This window comes from Nanorana parkeri, unplaced genomic scaffold (assembly GCF_000935625.1).
Source record: "Nanorana parkeri isolate BGI_ZX_2015 unplaced genomic scaffold, ASM93562v1 scaffold760, whole genome shotgun sequence".
Taxonomy (NCBI): Eukaryota; Metazoa; Chordata; class Amphibia; order Anura; family Dicroglossidae; genus Nanorana; species Nanorana parkeri.
The window spans coordinates 84,524-103,950 of NW_017307028.1; the positions used below are offsets into that span (position 1 = coordinate 84,524).

General features: G+C 42.9%; 1 protein-coding gene across 1 annotated transcript in view; it reads right to left on the reverse strand.

Annotated features, from left to right (window-relative positions):
- LOC108793577 overlaps positions 1-4,801 on the reverse strand; it is a 50,542-nt gene extending 45,741 nt beyond the window's left edge. The window contains exon 1 of the mRNA XM_018564562.1: positions 4,386-4,801. Coding sequence (XP_018420064.1) covers positions 4,386-4,794 — 409 coding nt within the window. The 5' untranslated portion in view covers positions 4,795-4,801. The remainder of the gene's footprint in view (positions 1-4,385) is intronic.
- Positions 4,802-19,427: the final 14,626 nt, after the last annotated feature.

Consider the following 19,427-nt stretch of genomic DNA (forward strand, 5'->3'; position numbering starts at 1 on the left):
GTAGAATGTACTATTGCTACATTCCTCTATAGCTGCTGGTATTCTGCACTGCGCCGCTGTATAATGTACTATATTGCACACCACACTTTTTTTTTTTACTTCCACCGCGCCAAGCTTGCTCCCGTGATGGACTACAATCTTAACACAAACTAGTCGTCAATCACTGGAGCCTTTTTTTTTTAAATCCGATTAACCGATTAATCGAACTTAATAGTCGGCCAACTAATCGATTATGAAAATAATTGTTAGCTGCAGCCCTAGTTCAATCCCAATAGGACACTCTGTAAAAATGAAAGAAGAGTATGCCAACATCAAGATTATTCTGGATAGATTGGAATATCAGGTTCATGGATGGGTAATTTGTGTTGATTTGAAAATGGTTAATTTTCTGCTGGGTCAGCAAGGAGGTCACACCAAATACCCTTGTTTCCTGTGCTACTGGGACAGTATGGCTACATTAGAACACTGGGTTAAAAAGAACTGGCCACCAAGAATCAGTTTGACGCTTGGTTACAAGAACATCAAGAATGAGCCTCTGGTTGATAGGAATAAAATTGTATTTCCCCCACTGCACATAAAACTTGGGTTAATGAAGCAATTTGTCAAAGCTCTTGATCACACTGGAGACTGCTTCAGCTATATATGTTCAACCTTTTCAAGTCTCAGTGCCGAGAAGAAAAATGCAGGAATATTTGATGGCCCTCAAATAAGAACACTCATCAGGGATCCACACTTTGTTACAACAATGACTGCGGCAGAAGCTAGAACTTGGAATGCATTCTCTTATGTGGTGCGGAATTTCCTTGGGAACAGGAAAGCGGACAACTATCGAAAGATTGTGGAGGAGCTGCTCTTGAGTTTCCAAGCACTTGGATGTAGAATGGGCATTAAGGTTCACCTACTTACATAGTCACTTGGCCCAGTTTCCAGAGAACATGGGTCAGTGAGCAAAGAGCAAGGTGAACGCTTTCATCAAGACATTAAAGTTATGGAAGAACGTTACCAAGGCCGATGGGACTCAAACATGATGGCAGATTACTGCTGGTCCTTGATGAGAGACATTCCACAAGTTGTACATCGGAGATCGTCAAAGAAGAGGTTGTTTATGCAGATGTAACATCACTATTGTGAATGACCTTTTTGTACATATTTTTCTTATCTTGACAATTCAATTCTTACATGGTAATATGCATTCACTCACATTGATATGCAGTCACTCACAACTTTGTGCTACGGCTCATTAAATGTTTGTTTCATTATTATTGTATATTGTATCTTATCTTATTCTTGTATGTATGCCTGTATAGCTATTCGTATATGAGCATAAATTTGCTGTTTTTATTGAAAATGCAATATTTGATATCTCAAAAACCTGATGTGATAGACAAAAACTGATGCCAGATTTGGATTCAGCACCCCAAAATTACCTTAAAACCGTTGGAATACCTAATGCCAGAAAAAGTGTGTTGACCAGTGTTATATACTCCTGACCTAAGGGTTTATTGTTTCAACGGTTGCCAAGTATTCTATTGTAATAAAGTGCTTCTTCAAGGTAGGCTCAAAGTGTGAACTCTATGTGTATGTTTTGAAAAGAAGATGTATGAAAGAGTTTCAGTTTAAAAAAAGTCTGTGTGTGAGGCTCTCACTTTTGGCACAGTCATTTAAGCACATTTTGTGAGTATAGGAATGTGTGTATTGTACATACAGTGCATATGCTCAGGTTCTAGGAAAATATGCTCTGAAACATTCTTATCTTTGAAGTACCCAAGGGTGCCTCAGGTCTTCACAGTAATAGCAATGACCCTGTTCCTGTCCCTCTTAGGGCTGGAGTTTTTGGCTGGTAAGGCACTTCAATTGATGTTAGGTGCAGAATGCAGTAAATAAAGGTAAATAAAGGTATTTACTACCTCTCATAAAGACCACATTACTTTCAGACAATAGTTTCAATCTGTTTTTTTCATTAGCATGATAGCACCATCGTTGCATCATCCAGGGTCAGCATCTACTTCCTGGACTGAGATGCTGATATAGACATGATACAGTCATGTCATTTCTTGTGTTGTCCCATTCTTGGCTTTGTGCACAAATGTCTGACACAGATCATCCCCTGGAAAGACTCTAACCATGTTACATAGTTACATAGTTACATAGTATTTGAGGTTGAATAAAGACATTAGTCCATCAAGTCCAACCTATTAGGATCTCATTCTAGGAGTACCTGTACCCCTGTATACTACGGTCCCTTAAGAAATCGTCCAAAAGTTTCTTGAACAATTCCACATTATTTGCTGAAATCACCGCCTGTGGCAGTGAGTTCCAGACCCTAACTGATCTTACTAGTGACTACAAAGTTACACTGTTGCAATCTAAACACAGGAGAAGGGGGTAGAAGACAGTGGAAATGCCTCCTCCTGCCTGCGGCAGAATGATAACGTCATCTTAGTCTAGGCAAAGTCACTTGAGCTCAGAGTTTTAATGGTAGAAAGTACAGCTTTTATAAAAATGCTACTCTTACTGTATACTGTGACATGTCAGGAATTTATTTAGGCAGACTTGTAAATGTAATTAAGGTCTGCTTTAGGGTACCCGGAGACATTATAGATTTACATAATTGGTTTCAGCTGAGAGCACTATGGCATTATATATTCACCATAGATATTGACTGTTCCATGTAGTTAGAAGGCACTAGACATTCGTTTAGTTCTGAATCAAAATTTATCCGAATTTTGATTCAGAAATTAGGACATTTGGACATATCCGAATTTCCGAATCCCAATGCATCTGAATGCATCCGAATCCAAATTTCCATTACTGGATTTCGGATCCCGTCCGAATTTCGTTCAAAAACAAAACTGAATCGGACATGTGACTTTTCTGGCCAATCAGATGTGTTTTTTGGTTTAATGCATCCGAATGGGTCTGAATACACATTTCCGTTATGGCAACATGGGAGCCATATACAGTGTATACATATAATACTAAAGCTGAGGCTCCTAGACCCGAATGCCATTCGGGATCCGAATTTCCAAATTGCATTGGGAGCTCCCGAATACCATTCGGGTCTGGGAGCCCCAGCTTTAGTAATATATGTATATGGTTCCCAGATCCAAATAGCATTCAGGAGATCCCGAATGCCATTCAGGTCTAGGAGATTCAGCTTTAGTATTAATATCTGTATATGGTTTTCTCTAGTATTTCCAACGAATATTCGTAAACTCATCCAAAACAAACGAAAATTCGGATTTCAGCCAAAACCGGAACCAAATTTAATTTAGGATCCAAATCCCAAAATAACTAAATATCCGAACGGAACCAAATTTTTCCACATCTTACATGTCTATAGTGTATGAGACAGGTGAGGGGCCAAGGGGTGGCAGTATGAGACCGGTGAGGGGTCTAGAGGTGGCAGTATGAGACAGGCAAGGGGGCCCAGGGGTGGCAGTATGAGACAGATGAGGGGTCTAGAGGTAGCAGTATAAAGCTGGCCATACACCTATAGATTATCTGCAGATTTTCTATGGTCAGATGGAAAAAGTGCAACAGATTTCTCCATCTACTCTAGACTGTGTGGATGGGGGAATCTGCAACTAGGCCAAACTTCAGTATCATGCTAGTTGGCCCCACTGGCTATCAAAATAGCTGAACAATGCCTGCATCCAATCAGATTGTTCAGGTATTTTGAGAGCCAGCAAGATACTGAAGCTTGACCCAGTGGGAGATTCCTCAATCCACACAGTTTAGCATAGATGGCGGTATTTGTTGCACTTTATCCATTTGACCATAGAAAATCTGCAGATAATCTATAGGTGTATGGCCAGCTTAAGAAAGGTGAGCAGGGCTGGCGCTATGGTAAGGCTGCACAGACAGCCACCTGAGGGAGCTGGGAGGGGGAGGAAAAATGCATCTTCATCTGTGTGGGCAAAAATCCTTGTAGCCGGCCCAGATCACCTCGGTATACCTGATGGCAATTCAGGCTGGCTGGGCTAAACACAATCAAGAAGCGGCGCTGCTGTCTCTCTAATCAGGCATATTAGGTGGCTGCTCGCCAAATAAATATGTATATATACACAGCAGCTTCACAGTCCACTTCTGGACTCAATATACTCAATATTTACAAGTGCACTATGACCCACATTATTGCTGGTCCAATGTGTCTGGTCAGCGAGTCGGTTGATGGGTGATATAGAAATCCTGCACTATTAATTGGAAGTGTGGCTGTATGATTGTTGTACAAAAAAAAATCCTAGGGTCATTTTCAAACCAGAACTAAAAAAATGACAGATGAAAGCTGATCAGTTGGTATGGACAACACAACATTTCTAAAGCACTTCTTTTTAATATATCAGCTCTATAGCGGGAAAACTGGATTGTAATTATTACTGTACCTGAAATAATTGGCTGTGGCACCGTTTGAGTCATGTCGTCAACTTTATCGATTAAGGTATATCTTCCGTTTAAAGCTGTCTGTAGGTTTGATTCAAGTTTTTCTCTCAACCTCTTGCAATGATTTTGATCAGTCTCTTGTGATGCAGTATATTCAATGAATAGGATTCCCTCCATCTCCTTGCTGCCAGGTAAGGTTTTCCAGTGAACCTGTAGAAAATGAAATCCATTTTCTTCCCCGGCACTTCTTAAGCCTTCAATCAGCTCTTCCTCTTGCAGTTTGTAGAAAACACGAACAGAGTTTTCTGCTTTAATCATAGGACAAATCACATTCACCTCAGTGCGTGTAAACCTGTCACAGAGGCGAATCAGGATATTTTCAAGTCTCTTTCTTTTTGCTGGAGGATCCATTTTCTTTTCTTTTTTTTTGGTGTGCTATTTGAGATCAGGGCTAGATTGTCATTTCAAGTACATGTATACATGAAACTTCAGCACTGCACTAAAGATAAGAACAATAAGGAACGGTAGAGAAGGGTGTGTCCGAGGAAATAGAAAATCACACGTGATCTACCAGAAACCTAAAGACCAGCAAATAACATTAACGTATACAAACCCTTTTCATTTTCTGAATGTCAAAACACATATCAGGAAAAAGGTAAGACCATTCCTTTAGTTACTTTAAGGGAACACAGAATGAGGTAGAATAATACAGGTATGTTAGGGCTTCTATAGATTGGCAAATGCATCTTGTTTTCAGAACCTTGTAACTTGCTTCGATATCTGTTTTAAATGCTTCTGTGTTCATTTTGAGCTACTTAACTACGTATGAGCTGAGTTTGCAGTCTCCTAGTATGTGGGAAGAAAAGTATATCTGATGCAAACAAATGTGTACAATACAATATTCATTAAACTCCCAGTTTGTTGCTGAAATTTCATATTCAGGGTTTCTTTTTATTTTATTTTCGAAGTATTGAGCTTTGAAGGTTTTATTTTTAGTTTTCTTTTATTTGACAACTTTGAAACTGGCAGTTAACTCTTCTGCTGTGCATTTGTGTGTGTGTGTGTATATATACACACACTATATTGCCAAAAGTATTGGGACACCCCTCTAAATCATTGGATTCATGTGTTCCGTGACATTTCCTTGCTACTAAATATTCCACAGTCAACTGTTAGGGGCATTATAACAACGTGGAAGAAACTGGGAACAACAGCAACTCAGCGACAAAGTGGTAGGCCACGTAAAATGACAGAGCGGGGTCAGCACATGCTGAAGCTCACAGTGCGCATGAGTCGCCAACTGTCTGCAGAGTCAATAGCTACGAGCCTCCAAACTTTGTGAGAGCTTCATGGAGTGGGTTTCCATGGCCGAGCAGCCGCATCCAAGCCTTATATCACCAAGTGCAGTGCAAAGGTTGGTATGCAGTGGTGTAAAGCACGCCAACACTGGACTCTAGAGAAGTGGAGATGTGTTCTCTGGAGTGACGAATCACGCCTCTGTCCGATGGACTGGCCGTTGCCAGAAGAACGGTACTTGTCAGACTGCATTGTGCCAAGTGTAAAGTTTGGTGGAGGGGGGATTATGGTGTGGGGTTGGACTTGGCCCCTTAGTTCCAGTGAAAGGAACTCTTAAGGCATCAGCATACTAAGACATTTTGTACAATTTCATGCTCCCAACTTTGTGGGAACAGTTTGGGGATACCCCCTTCCTGTTCCAACATGACTGCGCACCAGTGCACAAAGCAAGGTTCATAAAGACATGGATGAGCAAGTTTGGGGTGGAGGAACTTGACTGGCCTGCACAGAGTCCTGACCTCAACCCGATAGAACACCTTTGGGATGAATTAGAGCGGAGACTGCGAGCCAGGCCTTCTCGTCCATCATCAGTACATGACCTCACAAATGGAAGAATGGTCAAACTTTCCAAAGACACACTCCTAAACCTTGTGGACACCTTCCCAGAAGAGTTGAAGCTGTTATAGCGGCAAAGGGTGGGCCAACTCCATATTAAACCCTACGGACTAAGACTGGGATACCATTAAAGTATATATATATACACACACAATGGGGGGAATTTATCAAAATCTGGGGCAGATGTGCATGGTAATCAATCAGCTTCTCTCTTCAGTTTGTTTAGTTAAGATTTGAAAATGAAAGAGAGAAGTAGATTTGTCATCATGCACAGTTGCTCCAGATTTTGTATGCTCCAGTTTTGTTAAATTCCCCTCAATGTGTGTGTCCATTCATTGAATTCAGAATAGCATGGATTTTCAGGGTCTAAGCTCAAGATCATTGATTGTCTTATCTAAATCTTGTTTAGAACTATAAATAAATCTAACAGTGTGTGTACTATAAAATGTAGAAAAAGTTGTAAGAAACACTTTTGCTACAGTTGTGAAGCTGGCCACATTCTGTTTGTTGAAAGTGAAAGTATCGAGAGATGTTTCTGTTCCTTATGAAGACGATCAGTGTTACCCTCAGAATTATGGGAGCAATCAATGAAACACAGAGACAAAGATGGATTCAAAGACTGCTCAGTTTAATGGCTACGCTGGCTGTGCTTTTATGCAATTCAGTACGAGAGGGCTACGAAATATAAGGTGAGGGGTGGCCAACAATCACATATATATATATATATGTATCACAGCATAATATTTCAGACATCCAGCCAGCTTTGCACAGGATGTCTAGCATCGGATTATTTATAAACATATTAGCAAAACAACAGGAAACTGTGCAAATGGTGGTAATTTCTTAGTAAAAAAGCGGAACTACATTTATTCCTGTTACATAAGCTTATAAACATAGTTCAGAATATATTTTAACTCTTGCTGTCCCTACATTCCCCTCTTAAATCACGAAGTGATTTCATCATTCTGTGTTAACAGCTTTCTTGTAACTTTATCCTTTAATGAAACTCTACTGCAGATAGATATGGTAACTTTAAGCAAAGCATAAGCAACAAGGAAAAATTACAAACCCATCAAAATCAATATTCCTACTTTTTTAAACCATGAAAAGATGGAGCCAAACAAATCGCCAACGTTCCCCAATTCCTTGAAAGGGTTCCATCCATCCTTGGCTATATCTCTGGCTTCAGCTTGTAGATCAGTCACTTCCTTTCTATGTTTATCAATTATATCATAATAATCTGGTAACTCCAACTTGTATTATGAAACCAGGTGCAACATTCATAATCTTCTGTCATTTCACAAAGTCCTGTCAATACAGCACTCATGGATTCGATGGCCAATTCATGGACCTCTAATTGCTTACGAATTGCTCTCTTTTCAATACTCAAAAGCTTAATATCAACCGAGTTCTTCTCCATTATCTCATCTATATTTTTAGAATAATTATTTAGCCTGTTGATTAACTCAATTCCCCATCCTGTCCAGGAGGGGAACCCTGACCAAACCTTGTCCCGATTAAAAAATAACTCTCTTCTATTTATGTGTTTCAGAGGGTACCTGGGGTGGGTACCAACTTTTAGAAGGTGCTGATACCCCCCTGGTCACCCCCTATTACTCCCATCACTGGGACCACTGAGGCCAAATAGCACCACCCCCTAGCTTTAACTGGGATCCATGGGTAACATACCAGCTCACAGCATATGTAGGTATTGTTACTCAAAGAAAAGGTTGCAGGCCTACAATGCTCTGGACACCTTCGGGGAGACTTCCCAATGTCAAAAAAATGAGGACTTGTCCTATAGGGTTATTGGACGAAATAAAAGAATACAAAGTTGAATTAATTTCTGGATCATTAGTGTGCCACATAGTGGGCAGATCTTGGTTCAGGGATATATTGAACAAGTCTCGGTTCAGGGATATATTGAATCGTGACTTGTGACACAACTTTTGACCCTTGTTTGATATACTTCCCAACTTGAAACACCAATCTGGGAAGTGACTCCTGCCAATCGCTTGAGAAGTGATAGTGTCATTCATGTGCATGGCTGATATATTGGTTATAGCCATCGGGGGAGTACCATTTAAAAATAGGGAATAACAAGCAAGGGGATCCTAGCTGTGCTAGGATGCAGCTTACTACACACCCAACACTTGTTATAGCCTGATTTTCGAGCATATAAGTGCTTAAACTGGAGCAACAACATTTTGTTAGAAAAGAAAGTGGAATGTTTAGGCTGAAATTCTCTCCTCTGTCTTTCTAGTATTTTTGTATGGGTCATATTGGCTGGGGATGAACCACATATTGGCCTGAAATTCCCAAGTCCTTAGGGTGGTAAATACAGTTAGTGATGATCCATGTGGGCAAGAACACTGTCAGTGCCAGCATGCAAAGTAGGCACAAGGTTTTCCCAGAAGTCTGTGGTGAGAGAAGCATGGTCATCAGGTTCAGAGTCTTTATCTCCTTTGTCTGTGTCTTGCTTCTTGGCTCTTTGGGGTACTTTCTTTATCCTCTCAGCATGGATCCAGGCTCCAGATTGTTCTGTCAGGACTGCTGTTCTGGTCACCGCAACCACTGTAGCAGGAGGGCCGAAAGGGAAGTCTTGCTTCTTACTCCGGTTTCACTGGCGAATCACCACTACATCTCCGGGCTGAAATCCATGTGTGGGTTCCTGTGAAGGCAATGGGAGAACAGAAGATACTTTACCGTAGATGCCATTCAATTTCAAAATCAGATTCTTACAATATTCTTCCTTTATCAATCCCAAATCCCCTTGCTCTACTATTAGAGGTCTCCTGATCCAGGGTGTTGGGAATGGCCTACCCATTAAAACCTCAAAGGGTGACAGGTGATTGGTCTTGGAAGGTGTCATCCTTATTTCGGCCAGGACCGCAGGAAGCAGTTCTCCATTTGGCAAACGTACCACCTGTGGCCCTCCTAATTTTATTCTTGATAATTTTATCTTTATCAACAATACCTGAACTCTGCGGATGGTAGGAGAATGGAAGTTCCATATCCATCTGAAGGATCCTAACAAACCACTGGAATACTTTGGATACAAAGGCTGGTCCATCTGTAGAAATCTGTAGAGGACATCCCCATCTAGGTATTATTTCCCGTGTTAAGATTTTTACTAGGGTTGCACAGATACCAAGTACAATACTCGGTACAAGTACAAGTACATGTACCGATACTTTTGAGCTCCAAGACTAGACTAGAGAAAAATTTAAAAAATAGAAGGCAGCTGTCATTTGTAAGGAGCACACGGAGCTCCTGGGATTTGTACATCTCTGTTTTAATGTACGATTTTGTTTTTATAAATATAAATAAAGGGATGCACAGATACCAGTTTTGCGCGTACTGGTACTTGCCGAGTACTTACAAGTATGAGTACTGATAAATTTTTGTTTATTGTCATGTGACAGTTTTTCTAAAACAATACAGACTAATGATTTTAGGACAGTGGTGGAGCGCCAGAGCCAGGTCCCAGCTGCAACCGCTGCAACCCTGGTAGTTCTCATGAAAATGCCAAGTATCTGCACTGGTACTCGAAAAGTATCTGTGCATCCCTAATTTTTACAACTGTCTTTGCATCTTCTATAGTACATATGAAAGCCTCCACCCATCTTGAAAACATATCTATTATTACCAATAAATAGTCTTGTCTTTGGCCTTTCTTGGGCATGTGGGTGAAGTAAATCTGTAAATGTGTAAAAGTTGTTGTTGGATACTAATGATGTTTAGGTTTATTTGGTATGTTAGGATTGTTTCTGATGCGTTCAATACATCGTGATACAAAGTCTGGCACAATGAGTTAAGATCTAGAATGAAAATATCCTGTGCTAAAGCTTCAGCAGTGACTTTCTATCCCCTATGTCCCACTCTGTGATATTGGGAAATAAACAATGGAGCACTTGCTTTTGGTATGCCTGGTGTCCCCCCTTTGGCAATTAGTGCTGTTTCAGGACTCAGTGTCAAACCCTGTCTCTGCCAGTAAGAGAGATCCTCAGGTGAGGCTAGGGCCTGTAGATCCAATAGGATATGATCCCAAGGGAGTGTGGGAGGTATGAGGGGTGGCATTTGCAAAAGGGCTGGAACAGTGAGAGCAACCTGTTTCGCTGTTGCATCTGCGAGTGCATTACCCCTAGAAATGTTATCACTGCCTGAAGTATGTGCCTTACAATGAATGATAGCAACTTTAGCTGGTAGTGTGATTGCTTCTAGGAGCTGTGTCACTAATGAAGAATGAGAAATGGCTTTCCCGTCAGCAGTAACGTAACCCTTTCTCTGCCAGATTATACCAAAGTCATGTACAACACCATAGGCATATTTGGAGTCAGTGTAAATGTTTACCTCTTGATTCTCAAAAAGCTGACATGCCCTAGTAAGAGCAATGAGCTCTGCAGCCTGGGCGGACTGAAAAAGTATAGGTCGGGCCTCTATGACTTTGTCAGGCAGATGCACTACTGTATATCCAGTATGAAAAGTGTTATTATCAGGACGAGAACAGGATCCATCTACAAAAACAGTCAGTGCTCCTTCTATTGGGGTGGAGGAAAGTGTAACGCTCCTAGGCTATCTGTCAGGATCTCAACTGCGGAGTCTGTTGACATCAATGAAGTACAAATTCCTCAATTGCGGATTTGTGGTTTAGTGGCTAATAATCGAGGAGGCAGAGCAAGCTTCATGGTGTTGGGGTTGATGACCTTTTCTATAGTGAAGGGCCCCAGGAATTGTCGACCCAGCTTCTTGGAGGGTGTCCCCAACCGAAGGTTTCTTGTAGACAGCCAGACCTGGTCCCCCTCCCGGTAGGGAGGGCTTGTTCTTCTGCGCAGGTCGTAGTAGAACTTCTGTCTCTCTTTTGCTTTTTGCAGGTTGTCCTTTAGTGCTGCCAGGGTGTTCTGCAGGGTAGTTACGTAATCATCTGTTGCAGGAACATTGGTAGGAACAACGACAGTAGGAAAAGGTCTGGGGTGGAACCCATAGTTAGCATAGAACGGGCTGTATAACGTAGAAGAATTTGTAGCATTATTGTAGGCAAACTCTGCAAGGGGGAGCAAATTTTCCCAATCATCTTGGCGATATGAGCAGTGACACCTTAAATACTGTTCCAGACACTGATTCACCCGTTCTGTCTGACAATTTGTTTGAGGGTGGTAGGTGCTAGACATTCTATGATCAATTTGTAGTCTGCTACAGAGAGCTTTCCAGAATTTGGAAATGAATTGGGAGCCCCTGTCTGATACAATTTGGTTGGGAACTCCGTGTAGCCTTACGATGTTGGAGATGAAGGCATCAGCGGTCTCTCTTGAGGAAGGTAATTTGTTTAGGGCAATGAAGTGAGCCATTTTGGTGAGCATATCTACAACAACCATAATAGTGTTATTACCTTGGGAAGGGGGCAATTCCACAATTAAATCAAGGGATACCCATTCCCAAGGTCTAGTTGTGGTTGGGAGATTCATAAGAAGGCCGTAAGGCCGTCTCCTATCGGATTTGCAGGAGGCGCAAATCTCGCAAGTTGTAACGTATTCTTCAATGGTTTTGGACATGTTTGGCCACCAAAAGTTCCTACGTATCAGATCCGTGGTCTTGGTGATACCAGGTTGACCCGCCATAGGTGTGTCATGGTAAAGCTTCATTACCTGAGTGGTGAGGGAAGGTGGTACGTATAACTTGGTATCCTTTTAGTAGAGACCTCTGTTATCCACGTGAAGTCCAGGGGGCGTGTTGGCCTGATCAGCTCCAAGGGCATCCCGGAGTTGGTTTTCTAAGCCAACAGTGGCAAGGATGATCTTCTCAGGGGGTATGATCCATGATGGATTTGCTTCGGTGGTACGGGATTCCGCCAGACGTGAGAGGGCGTCGGCTTTGCCATTTTTAGACCCTGGTCGGTAGGTGACTTGAAAATCGAACCGATCAAAGAAAAAGCTCCACCGTACTTGACGGGCGGATAATGTCTTGCTGATTTTGAGGTATTGTAGATTGCGGTGGTCTGTATAAATGGTGATGGGATGCGATGAACCCTCTAGAAGGTGTCTCCAATTTTCTAGGGAGCACTTAATGGCGAGAAGCTCCTTCTCCCCAATGGGGTAATTTACCTCGGCGGAGTTCAGGGTGCGAGAGTAGAACCCCACGGGGTGTAGAGGTGTAGAGAAAGAGCTACGCTGGGATAGAACCACTCCTATTGTGGTTTGAGACGCATCTACCTCCAGTACGTAGTGATGATTCGGATTTGGGAAGACGAGTATCGGGGCAGATATGAATCTGTCCTTCAGTAGCTCAAATGCCGATTAGGCCTCTTCGGACCAGATAAATTTTGTTTTGGAACTGGTCAGCCGAGTCAGTGGTTTGGTGGTGGCAGAGAAGTCCTTGATGAACTTCCTGTAGAAATTAGAGAATCGTGCAGCAAACGGGGGAACATTAAGGAGTTACGCCAGTACAGTATGGTATATTATATAATGTACCAATCCCCAGGGTTTCAACAAACTATTACAAAAATGGAATGTCCTCTAATTCTAGAAATCCCTTACTCGGAGCTGGTTCAGTAAACAGGTAGAAGATGTATAATTAATCAAAGTGAATATTTAATCGTAGAAAAACAAACTAGAACAATACATCCACAACAAAACATTTAAAATCAATTAAAAAACTTCCCTTGGATAAACAGTTATTAAAGGAACAAAGATGTTCTGCAGGCCAGCTGGTGTGGCATGAAATAGTTAGAGCAGATACATACAGTGTATTACATATGGGGATACAATGTATCCGAGGTTACTCACAACTCGTGTTGCTCAGGGAGCTCGGGGAGAGACAGTCCTGCTCGAATCCCACAGCACTGAATGATTTTTCGCTTCAGTAAGCGTGTCCGATGGTGGTGCTTGGGGTCCAGAGATGGGGATTTGTTGATAGGGCTAAAAAATATATGTAAGTAAGCGCCCTTCCCTCTCCACCTGCTTGGGACTCTCACTAGCCCGCGGGCTTGAATTTCAAATTTGAGAGGTATCCCGAAAGCACTTCGATGTGTATGTGCGGCCGCACAATGAACAGCAGGAAAGGTGAATGCAGGAGCCTCGACCGTGAGAAGTTCCAGGTGCAGATGGGGATCCACAGGCTGTGTGAAGACCACAAGCAGTCGTCCGTTCGATATTTCTCAATCTCTGCTGGATTGGTGTGGGTCCCGATGCAGCTTGACTCAGACCATATCCGAGCCGGCTGCGCTCCGTCTCCGCACTTCGAGAACCGGCTAGAATATGCTTCTACCGAGACTTGTATACGGGGTGAGCTTTTGTGAGTGTCCAGGGAAGTTGCTTGCACACGTTACCCTGACGCGTTTCCTCCCCACAAAGGGGCTTCCTCAGAGGGGCGTGTGTCTTGTATTTTGCATGGATGTGTTAAATAGCTCGTTAATGAGGCTAATAGACTGCCAGATTTCACACAGTCAGCGAGCCATGTCGTTTTTCAAAAGGTGTACTTTTGATATTGCATATACTTTAATATAATATAATGGCACCTGTGGAGCCTTAAATTACATTCCTAAGTACCTTTACCCATACATAATCACAAGTGTACATGTGTTTTGACTAATATATAGTAATAGAGGAATAAACTTTAAACATCATGTGTGTCCATACGGACTGGAAGGAAACTCCTGATGTTTAAAAAGGATGAAGTTTAGACGGGCCAATCATACGGACATACTGGGGGGTAATAGAAGATATCTACTAATATAGCTTAAATCAACACATGAGTTTCAGAATCACATAGAGCTATGTAGGTACGGAACAGGTGAGTTATAATAAACAACCCGCATGGGGATTCACCCCCCAGTGAATAATGTTGAACAGTCAGTCTAAACTCGACCAAGGTAACACAAAGGCCATAAGGAGTCCCCTACAAACTTTAGAAATATATATATGGACAGTCAAATAATCCGATGAATTTACATATAATAAAGTGTGACAAAGTGTACCACTCTAACAGAGGCAACGGGTTTTCGGCTTAGGAATGCAAAATATAAAAATATAAAATGTAAAGTCTAAATACATAGGCTTCAATTACTGAAGCACAAAGCATTATGTTTGATGTACATATGGTTCAGAGATAGCAACTAAAGTTAATCATATCATTAAGCCCTGGTGCCTCATGAGCCTCCGTCTGATTGATCCACCTGCACTCTCTCTGCAATAGGGATTTGTCCCAATCCCCCCCACGTCTAGGTTGGTGGACCCTATCCAAGGCAAAAAAGCGAAGTCTGTCGATACGTCCATTATGGGTATTCACAAAGTGCCTAACTATGGGGGACCTGAGGTCTCTTGCTGCTATATCGGACAAATGGTCCGATATTCTATTCTTAAACATGCGTTTAGTTTTTCCCACATAAAACATGTCACAGTGACAAAGCATCAAATAGATAACACCCCTTGTCTCACAATTGACAAAATGGTGGGCCTTAAAGTTCTTACCCCCCGGGGTGTATATCTCCGTCCCAGTCTGGACGTATCGACAGAATTTGCACCTCTGACATTGGAAAGTGCCCTTGTATTTACAACAGGTTTTAGTCCTACTCATTAAATCACTACTGGTCAGTTTATCCTTCAGGGAGGGGCATCTTCGGTACGTGATGGTAGGTTTAATACCCACAAACCTCGAGATTCTCGAATCTCTGGTCAAACAATGCCAATGTTTTTGAAGGATCTTTAATATTTGTGCATGTTGGTTATTATAAGTTAGAATTAATCTTACAAGGGAAGGGAGTCCTCTCTACCGTTTTTATTGCTTTTATTTAATTTAGATGTACTTATGTTGGTGTTGTTGAGTTTCCTAGGTCCACTTTTTACACGTTTGTAAGATTTTTTCAAAATTCTATTTGAATAGCCACGGGCCCGTAACCTGAGTCTTAAGTTATGTGCCTCTCTTTCAAAGTCCACATCGTTGGTACAATTTCGTCTGACTCTCAGGTATTGACCGAAGGGGATGCTGTCTTTTAGGCAAGAAGGGTGGGCACTGTTGGCTTCTAAGATGGCGTTCCCAGCTGTGGCTTTTCGATACAGACTGGTGTAAAGGGTCCCTTCGGCATCTTTGCACACTAAGATGTCCAAAAAGGGTAACCTATTACAGTCATGGGGAAGGGTAAATTTTTTTCCTTCCAGTCCGTATGGACACACATGATGTTAAAAGTTTATTCCTCTATTACTATATATTACTATATATTAGTCAAAACACACGTACACTTGTGATTATGTATGGGTAAAGGTACTTAGGAATGTAATTTAAGGCTCCACAGGTGCCATTATATTATATTAAAGTATATGCAATATCAAAAGTACACCTTTTGAAAAACGACATGGCTCGCTGACTGTGTGAAATCTGGCAGTCTATCATTAACGAGCTATTTAACACATCCATGCAAAATACAAGACACACGCCCCTCTGAGGAAGCCCCTTTGTGGGGAGGAAACGCGTCAGGGTAACGTGTGCAAGCAACTTCCCTGGACACTCACAAAAGCTCACCCCGTATACAAGTCTCGGTAGAAGCATATTCTAGCCGGTTCTCGAAGTGCGGAGACGGAGCGCAGCCGGCTCGGATATGGTCTGAGTCAAGCTGCATCGGGACCCACACCAATCCAGCAGAGATTGAGGAATATCGAACGGACGACTGCTTGTGGTCTTCACACAGCCTGTGGATCCCCATCTGCACCTGGAACTTCTCACGGTCGAGGCTCCTGCATTCACCTTTCCTGCTGTTCATTGTGCGGCCGCACATACACATCGAAGTGCTTTCGGGATACCTCTCAAATTTGAAATTCAAGCCCGCGGGCTAGTGAGAGTCCCAAGCAGGTGGAGAGGGAAGGGCGCTTACTTACATATATTTTTTAGCCCTATCAACAAATCCCCATCTCTGGACCCCAAGCACCACCATCGGACACGCTTACTGAAGCGAAAAATCATTCAGTGCTGTGGGATTCGAGCAGGACTGTCTCTCCCCGAGCTCCCTGAGCAACACGAGTTGTGAGTAACCTCGGATACATTGTATCCCCATATGTAATACACTGTATGTATCTGCTCTAACTATTTCATGCCACACCAGCTGGCCTGCAGAACATCTTTGTTCCTTTAATAACTGTTTATCCAAGGGAAGTTTTTTAATTGATTTTAAATGTTTTGTTGTGGATGTATTGTTCTAGTTTGTTTTTCTACGATTAAATATTCACTTTGATTAATTATACATCTTCTACCTGTTTACTGAACCAGCTCCGAGTAAGGGATTTCTAGAATTAGGGGACATTCCATTTTTGTAATAGAAATTAGAGAATCCCAGCAATCTCTGCAGAGCTTTTCTTGAGTCTGGAATTGGCCATTTTTGGATGCAGGCAATTTTCGACTGATCCATCTGGATTCCAGTCGGGGAGATAACATACCCTAGAAAAGGGAGCGAGGTCGTCTCAAATACGCATTTGTTTAGTTTTGCATACAAGCAGTGGGCTCTTAGTCTTGCGAGCACCCACCGAACATGTTTCCTGTGGTCTTGTAGGTTATCGGAATACACCAGTATGTCGTCTAGATAAACAATGACGCAAACGTCCAGTAAGTCCCTGAAGATATCGTTTATAAAGTTTTGGAAGGTTGCGGGTGCATTGCACAATCCGAAGGGCATAACTGTGTATTCAAAAAGCCCATAGCGGGTGCGGAAAGCAGTCTTCCACTCATCGCCCTTTCTGATCCGGATCAAATTGTAAGCTCCACGTAGGTCTAATTTGGTGTAAATAGTAGAGGTCCGGAGTCTTTCTATGAGTTTGGAAATGAGAGGTAACGGATACCGATTTTTGATGGTAACTTTGTTTAATGCTCTATAGTCAATGATGGGGCGTAAAGTGGAGTCCTTATTCCTGACGAAGAACATCCCCGCTGCCGCCAGGGAGGTTGAGGCTTGGATAAATCCCTTTTTTAGGTTCTCTTCTAGGTATTGTTTGAGGTGAACCAATACTGGTTGTGCCAACGGGTAAATTCTCCCGTGGGTATTTCACTGCCCGGGAGTAGGTCTATGGGGCAGTCATAAGACCTATGGGGGGGCAGGGATTCCGCCATCTTAGCACTGAACACGTCGGAGAATTCTAAATAATGTATTGGTACTTGGTTCACGTCTGCGTGCATGAGAGGTTTAATTGGGAAGCAGGTCTCTATGCAATATCTGAAACTTAGCCCGATCTTCCCCTGATCCCATAGAAATGTTGGTTAGTGTAGCTGCAGCCACGGTAATCCTAGAATTACGGGAAACAAGGGAGAAGGTATGATATCAAACGATAGGAATTCAATATGGTTGTTTTCGCACGCGACCCGGAGGGGTTGTGTTTGTCTGGTGATAGGAGTAGAGGTGGTACCGTCAATGAAACTCACAGACATCGGTAATTGCTTTTCAGTGTAAGGAATTTTATTTCGCTCAATCAGATGCATATCGATAAAATTCCCACAGGTACCTGTATCCACCATCGCATCAACGGTGGCTCGGTTTTGATCCCACTGTAAGATGAGAGAGGTGTAGACGTAACCATGGGTTTTGTCATGGACATTGGCTAATCTACCGAGAGTCAGTCTCTTACCTTCTGATTTCTTTCTTATGGCGGGACATCCCTCAACTGTATGGTCGGAGGATGCACAGTATAGGCAGAGGTTGAGGTCATGTCTTCTGGACTTCTCCCTCTCGGTAAGAGGACCTCGAATGGCTCCAATCTCCATTTTCTCCTCATCCGGGGCAGGGCTAGATTGTTTCGGGAAAGGAATGAACCCCGAGACTTTCTCCGCTCTCCGTTCCCTTAGGCGCCTGTCTATGGTGGTGGCTCTTTGCATTAAGGAATCAAGAGTGGGTGGCAACTCCCCGCGTGCTATCTCGTCCTTCAGGGCATCAGAAAGACCCAGACGGAACTGGTTCCTGAGGGAGAGGTCATTCCACTCGGTCTCCCGGGCCCAGCGAGTGTATTCCGCTATGAAGTCCTCCACGGGTCTCCGGCCTTGCTTCAGGCTACGGATAGCGGTCTCAGCTGTTAGTTGTTTACTATGATCCTCATACAAGAGGGCCATAGTTTCCAGGAACTGAGGTAAAGAGTCCAGAACCGGATCTGCCTTTTCCAAATAGGTGTTCGCCCATGCTCGAGGCTCCCCCCTGAGATATGAAATCATTGTGAGCACTTTTACCCTATCGGTCGGGTATGTTCTTGGGCGTAGTTCGAACATCAATTTGCATGCATTCAGGAATTCCGGAAACTGTTTTCGATCCCCAGAAAAGGGTTTGGGGGGGTTAACCTTTGGTTCTGGCCCTTCCCTGGGAGTACCCTGAGCTTGTGTGACCAGACCGCGCAGGGTCTGGTTCTCTAGTCGGAGAGTCTGAACGTCTTCCGTGAGGGTCTCTACCCTCTGTAGTAGGGTGACCATATGTCCCGCAATCTCCGCTGGATCCATGGGAGTTCCACTAATCTGTAACGCTCTTAGGCTATCTGTCAGGATCTCAACTGCGGAGTCTGTTGACATCAATGAAGTACAACTTCCTCAATTGCGGATTTGTGGTTTAGTGGCTATTCAGGCTGAACCCCAGGCGTCACTCTCAATCTTAGGCAGAGAGCTTGGGGTTACTAGCATCATACGCCACAAGTGAGAAATAATAATAATTTGACTAAGGTTTAGAGCCTGCTCCTAAGGTGAGTGGCAGGAGTAGGTACTTCGGGTAACTTGATTCAGATTAGTGTTGGCAATTAATTGATAAGCTTGTTGGGGTGTAACTAGTAGCTCCAGGCTATGAACATGAACAATATAGGTATGAATCCAGAGGCAACACAACCTGATGATACTACAGTCCTTAATCTTCACAGCACTTAGCTAGTATCCACACAGGCAGTCCAGAGTGACATAGAAATCCCCATAGCATGGGGTTACTTGCATTTCAGAAGCTGCAGTTCCGGTGTCCAGTAATGGGGGAGCCGTGGGGTTCAATTGGGGAGTCCTCCCGGTCCCAGTAGTCCTCGGTACGTGCCTCAGTCGGTATGGAAGTAACAGGGTGCGCACTCCATTAGTGGAACACCCTGGGTAGTTACTTCCTTGTTTAAATAAGCATGTGGATGAGTGGGCGGAGAACAGAACAG